General features: G+C 58.9%; 1 protein-coding gene across 1 annotated transcript; it reads right to left on the reverse strand.

Annotated features, from left to right (window-relative positions):
* Positions 1–709: 709 nt before the first annotated feature.
* On the reverse strand, positions 710–4,345 carry LIN7B (lin-7 homolog B, crumbs cell polarity complex component). The gene is made up of 6 exons (XM_036307130.1): positions 4,251–4,345; positions 3,751–3,869; positions 3,424–3,495; positions 2,358–2,567; positions 1,152–1,315; positions 710–818 (listed from the first exon to the last, which is right to left on the reverse strand). The coding sequence occupies exons 1-6, from the start codon at positions 4,285–4,287 to the stop codon at positions 803–805; spliced, it is 618 nt and encodes a 205-aa protein (XP_036163023.1). The 5' UTR covers positions 4,288–4,345; the 3' UTR covers positions 710–802.
* Positions 4,346–6,000: the final 1,655 nt, after the last annotated feature.

Here is a 6,000-nt window from a genome sequence, read left to right on the forward strand (position 1 = left end):
GTGAGGCAGCTGGGGCGGGAGGCGGAGCCCGGCCGGGAGATGATGTCACCCGGAGCGAGTGGCGTGCGGCGCGGAACGCGAGTCGCGACCCCGGCCGGATCCCGGCGGCGGCGCGCGCCGGCCCTCGCGCCGCACGAGACGGGAGGGGTGGGCGGGCGGCGAGGCGGGAGTGCAGGTTGTGTCTGAAGGTGGGGGCGACTCCCGGAGACGCGTCTGGGTGGCAGGGTGGGGTGAACGCCGGGGCGGCCCGTGCACACCTTACTCTGCAATCCCTGCGCCCGCCGCGCCCGCCTCGGGTGCTGCACGCGGCACCCCCACCCCGCCTCCCACGCCGGGCTTCCCCCGCGGACAAGGTTAATGGTTCGCTCCGCCCCGCCCACACGCAGGACACCCACTGGCTCCCCGCAGCGTGTCAGCACTCGTGGGTCGGACCAGCTACCGACGGGGTTCGGCCTTCGCCCGCAGACTCTCTGAAGGGTAGTGGGGGGCGGGCGTTGTCTTCAGGTCTGAGCTCGCAGTCTGGGTCCCAGCCTCCACCCTTGGACGTGGCCCTTAGGAAGCTGCCCAGCTGCCCCCTTCAGACCTGGGTGGGGAATGCTGTACCCCGGCTTCTTCAGGGCCTGGTCTCAACATCAGCTTCTTTCCCTCCCCCACCCCTCAGGGGAGACCCTCCAGCCCCGGGATGCAGGACAGACACACAGACACTCAGTGAGGGGCAAAGATCTTTAAACACGGAGCCGGTGACAATAAATACTGTACAGGGGGAGGGAGAGCGGGAGGGTCCGGGTCTGTGGTTTCAGCCTCAGGACTCCAAGGACCTGCGAGGAGGGTGAAGAGAAGGGAGCCAGGCTCAGGGTAAGGAGCCCAGGGAGGGGATGGGCAAGAGCCAGGGCTGGGGTTCCAGAACCGGGGCTGAGGGAAGTGGGTGGAGGAATCCCAGGGAGGGTAGGTCCAGATCTTGGAATGGGAGTCAGCCAAGAGTCCCCCGGGGTTTTAGCCAGAATGGCGTGGGGCGAGAGTCTGCGTCAGGGTCAGAATCCCAGGAGAGGACCCATGGCCGGGGGGTGGCAACCAAGGGTCCAGGAACCATTGGGAGTCTGGGGATGAGGGAGGCCGTGGAGACCCCCGGGGAATGGTGGCAAAGGGCTCACGAGTAGCTCTGGTGCTGCTGGCGCCGGCGGGCAGAGCGCATCTTCTCAAAGCGGGCCTCCATCTCCTCCAGCACGCGGGGTGTGTAACGCACCACCAGCTTCACCGAGCCCTGGGCCGCCTTCAGCAGCTCCACCGCCTTCTCGTGCTGCTCACCCTCCACGCTCTGCAGGAAAGCGCACAGACAGCTGGGCCGGGGGCCACCCCTCTCACCCACCCCCCACCCCGGAAACAGGTCCAACTGTCAGTGACCTGCGACCAGCCCTGAGGTGCCAAAACCTCATCCCCTCATGGGAGAGTCAGTAACTCTTGGCTCGGTGTCCTCCCCCCAAATTGTCCAGGTTCCTCATGTCAGGGACAAGCCCCATCTGCCCCCAGTCACCGAGCCTGACCTCCAGGACCATCTTTATCCCCTCCCTCCCCACAGGCCTGCTAACCGGCCACATGCCTCCTGCCCTGACTCCCTCTTCTCTGTCCCCACCACCCTGGCCACGGCCGGGGCTTGGTCCCCTCCACAGCGGACTCTTACTCTAGTCCCCTCCCTGACCTTCTGGCCTCCAGTCTCTCCCCTCAGCCCATTCCCCACAGAGTCCCAAAGGAGTCTTTCTACTCCTCCAAGCCTCCCCTCCCCTCCCCTACTCACAGCCCTCCCATGGCTCCCCAGAACCCTTGAGAAAAAGTCCCAGCTTTCTAGGCTGGCACACAGGGCCACCATCTAAGTTATGCCCCCATCTACTCGAAAAGCTAGCGATTTTAATTACCTGCATGCCCCGCCCTCCATCCGAACCAAGCTCTTTCTCTTCATCTCACGGGAACGTCAGTCACGGTCCCTACCTACCACAACCTCAGCCAGTAACACCTTCTCTACCTTATTTGCCTGGAGAACTCCTACTCATCCTTCAAACCCCAACTCAAATGTTCCTTCCTCTGCAAAAACTCCTTTCATCCGCCCTGGTCCGGTGCTACGTCACAGTGCTTTGTGCTGCCTCATGAATATCTCCCTGATCGGGGCTCTTTCACTCAGGGCCTATCTCCCTCATCAGAGAGGGCGTTCTTGAAGGTAAGAGCTGAAGCCAATTTTTCTCAGGGTCTGCAGCAGTGCCTGCACGTGGCTGGATGTAGGGGCAGTGCTCAGTCAGTGTGTGTTGAAAAAATGTCAAAAACAAGGACAGACTTTGACCCTAGCGCCGCCCCAGCCTCCTACTCACCACACCGTTCACCGACAGCAGCTGGTCCCCACGCTTGAGGCCTCCGTGGCGGTCAGCCACACCCCCAGGAATGACACGGGAGATATAGATGGGCGAGTTCTGCTCCTTGCCCCCCATGATGTTGAAGCCCAGGCCCTCCTCCGTCTTGGGCAGCTCCACTACCCTGGGATGTGCGTGCCCCTCACTGGCGGTGAAGGCAGCAACTGTGGCCTGGGAGAGAGGAAGCATGGGGAGGTGAGGGCCTCTCCATCGCGGACATGTGGACGAGGGTGGAGGATCTGGGCCGGGAGAGCTACTGAGGCCACAGAGCTTTTCCTGAGCACGAGGTGCCAGCCACTGTTCAAAAGACGATTTCATCATGACTACATGTCCCTTTCGGCTCACTTTGATGGTTCAGACATGTCAAAGAGAAAGTCTCCATTTGGTGCGAATGTGTCTTGAAGACTCAGCACTTGCCAATCTCACTTTTTAACAGAGAAAAACAAGGCCTGGAAGAAGCTGAGAGCCTCCGGGAAGCAGCAAGAACAGCATCTAACTATAATGTAATCAGATCTCAGTGTTTCCTGACATTTCCTTGTTTTCACTGGATTGGTGTTTAAGGTTATCTTCTAGTCAGGCATTCAGTACCAGTTTCAATGTGTAGTAGATAAGGATGCCTTTCATGACATTTAAGTTTAAAATGAGAGATTACTGCCCTAACCGGTTTGGCTCAGTGGATAGAGCATCGGCCTGAGGACTGAAGGGTCCCGGGTTCGATTCCAGTCAAGGGCCTGTACCTTGGTTGTGGGTACGTCCCCAGTAGGGGGTGTGCAGGAGGCAGCTGATGGATGTTTCTCTCTCATATCGATGTTTCTAACTCTCTATCCCTCTCCCTTCCTCTCTGTAAAAAAATCAATAAAAATACATTTAAAAAATAAATAAAATAAAATGAGAGATTACTTAAATTCGAAATAAGTAATAGTAAGGGTGGTACAGAGATTTGGCAAAAATCATGAAGGCGAAGCCAGGAATGAGTGGCATTAGGAAGGTCCGTGGATGCTGTGAGTGAGGGGTGGAGGGCGCCTACCTTGGCCGTGGCGTGGGCCCGGATCTCGGCGCTGCCGGTGATGTCCAGCGTGTCGTAGAGCTGCTCGTACACCTGTGAGGACACAGCAACATCAGGGACCTGCCAGCTCCCTCCTCTCAACCCAGGAGTCCAGGCCTGGCCCCTCCCACCCACCCCACACCTGGAGCGGGAGGAAACTACAACTCCCAAGGAACCCCGGAGCTGACGCGCGGGCACCCCGAGGCGGGCCGCCCCGGGCGTTGCTGGGAGGTGTAGTCCCCGGCCGCGGGGCGACCAGGAAGAGCACTGGCAGCCGCCTCCTCGTGCCCGGCGCCGCGCGGCGCTCACCTCGCGGATGGCTGAGCAGAAGCGGCTCTGCAGGACGCGCTGGAGGGCCTGCAGCTTCTGCGGGGGCAGCTCCCCGCTGCGCTGGAGCCGCTCGAGGAGCTCCACCGCGCGGGACACGTCTGCGGGGCGGGGGCGGGCGCGTGCACAGAGTCAGAGACACCAACACGCAGAGAAGTCCCGAGAGATGATGCGGCCAGAGACCGAGCAAGGGCCAGCGCGGACAGACCCGGAAAGGGCAGCTGGGTCCCGATCGCACGCCCACGGGGTCGCCAGTGGCAAGGGCGCCCTTCGTCCCCGGGGCCCCCATGCACACCCAGGCAGGGGTGCAGTGGGCGCCCCTCCCCGCCCGCTCGCCCACGGACCCTCCCACACCCACTAACCGAGGGACTCAGACGCCCCGCCCCGCCCACCCCCGCCCGGCCCTTGCCGGGGAGGGGCGGGGGCGGGGGTCCCGGACGCGGGCCAGGGCCGGGTGGGGCAGGGCCCCCTGGCGCGCTTACCCCGCTCCAGCCCCAGCGGCTCCACCAGCGCAGCCATGTCGGCGCCGCTGCGGCGAGCCGCCCGCCCGCCCGGTCGCCAGTGAGGAGGGCGGGGCTTCACGAGACCACGCCCCCGGCGGCGGGCGCCCCCTGCGGAGGCGCGGTACTGCCTGCGCTTCTCTCCCTGCGCCGCGGGCGGCCGCCGCACCTGCTCCCGCCCCTGTCTGACTGTCCTATTGCAGCCTCTGTCTGCACCGCCTTACATCTGTCTGTCCTGCCCGCCACACCTGTGTGTCCCCTCGCTATCCCTTTTTCCCATGAAGTGGACAAACGTATATGAAACATCTGGGCCCAAGATGATGGTGAGCAGGCCACACAAACCCACTGCCTTCATGGAGCTTAAGCTACGATGGAGAGGCAGACAACCAACATGACTGTGATCAGAACTGGGAGTGGGGACGGGATGATCTAAGAGGAACATTAACAGAGTCCTTGGAGCCCTAGCCGGTTTGGATAGAGCTCAGGGGATAGAGCGTCGGCCTGTGGACTGAAGGGTCCCGGGTTCGATTCTGGTCAGGGGCACATGCCCAGGTTGTGGGCTCCATCCCCAGCAGGGGGCGTGCAGAAGGCAGCCAAGTCAATGATTCTCTCATCATTGATGTTTCTATCTCTCTCCCCCTCTCCCTTCCTCTCTGAAATCAATAAAATATATATATATATATATATTTATTTATTTATTTTTTAAAAAAAGAGAATCCTTGGAGGTAAAAAGAGGAGGGATGTGGGTCACTTTCCCGGCAGAGAAAGCCCACGCAATAACTGCAGTGTATGATGGTTTATGATGGTGAGGATGTGGGCAGGGTAGTTTATGCATAGACTTGTGTGTTGGCACATGCATGCTGAGGATTTTGAACTTACAATAACTCTGAAGAATAAAATGTGGGGTTCAGCTGTGTATTTGAAGATCAGTGTGGCCACCGTGTGGCGACTGGATTGGATGGGAGCAAGAGTGGAGGCAGGGGGGCAGCCCGGCTTTCCGAGTATCCCTTGATGGCATAGAGCAGTGGTCGGCAAGCTCATTAGTTCACAGGGCCAAATAGCAACAGTACCACGATTGAAATTTCCTTTGAGAGCCAAATTTTTTAAACTTAAACTATATAGGTAGGTACATTGTTATTAACTTAATTAGGCTACTCCTAAGGCTTAGGAAGAGCCACACTCAAGGGGCCAAAGAGCTGCATGTGGCTCGCGAGCCGCAGTTTGCCGACCACTGGCATAGAGGATAGGGGGGCCGATTTGGAAATATCTTGGTGAGTCACTGTATTTGAGGACAGGAAGATGGAGGAGGGGTATAAAGGTGTTTGTGGGGCCTTTTGCTCTGATAGTCTATGTTGGAGGAGGTTTATTGGACATTCTGAATTTGAGGAGTCTTGTGCGGTACCCAAAGCCTGCAAACATTTTTGAGAATTTGGACAAAGGTGGTAAATAAAACCGTATGAGTGGACAGGAATGCTGAGGCAAAGCTATAGAATGAAGAGGACCTAGGATTGAGTCCCCCAAACTTCTAACATTTAAAGTAAGGAAGAGGGCTTCTCCTCAGCCTGGGCCCTGGTTGGGGCTCGAGCAGGAGGCAATCAATCGATGTGTTTCTCTTACATCGCCATTTCTCTCTGTCCTTCCTTCTCTCTATAAATCAATAGAAAAAGCCCTAGCCAGTTTGGCTCAGTGGATAGAGCGTCGGCCTGCAGACTGAAGGGTGTCTGGTTTGATT

This window comes from Myotis myotis, unplaced genomic scaffold, assembly GCF_014108235.1.
Source record: "Myotis myotis isolate mMyoMyo1 unplaced genomic scaffold, mMyoMyo1.p scaffold_m19_p_45, whole genome shotgun sequence".
Lineage (NCBI taxonomy): Eukaryota > Metazoa > Chordata > Mammalia > Chiroptera > Vespertilionidae > Myotis > Myotis myotis.

Bases quoted from the DNA above. Each gene is read 5' to 3' on its own strand.
- LIN7B (XM_036307130.1), bottom strand. From the start codon at position 4,287: ATGGCTGCGCTGGTGGAGCCGCTGGGGCTGGAGCGGG. The intron at 3,870-4,250 runs GTAAGCGCGCCA...CCCGCCCCGCAG, and splicing joins GCCGCTGGGGCTGGAGCGGG to ACGTGTCCCGCGCGGTGGAG. The intron at 3,496-3,750 runs GTGAGCGCCGCG...GTGTCCTCACAG, and splicing joins TCTGCTCAGCCATCCGCGAG to GTGTACGAGCAGCTCTACGA.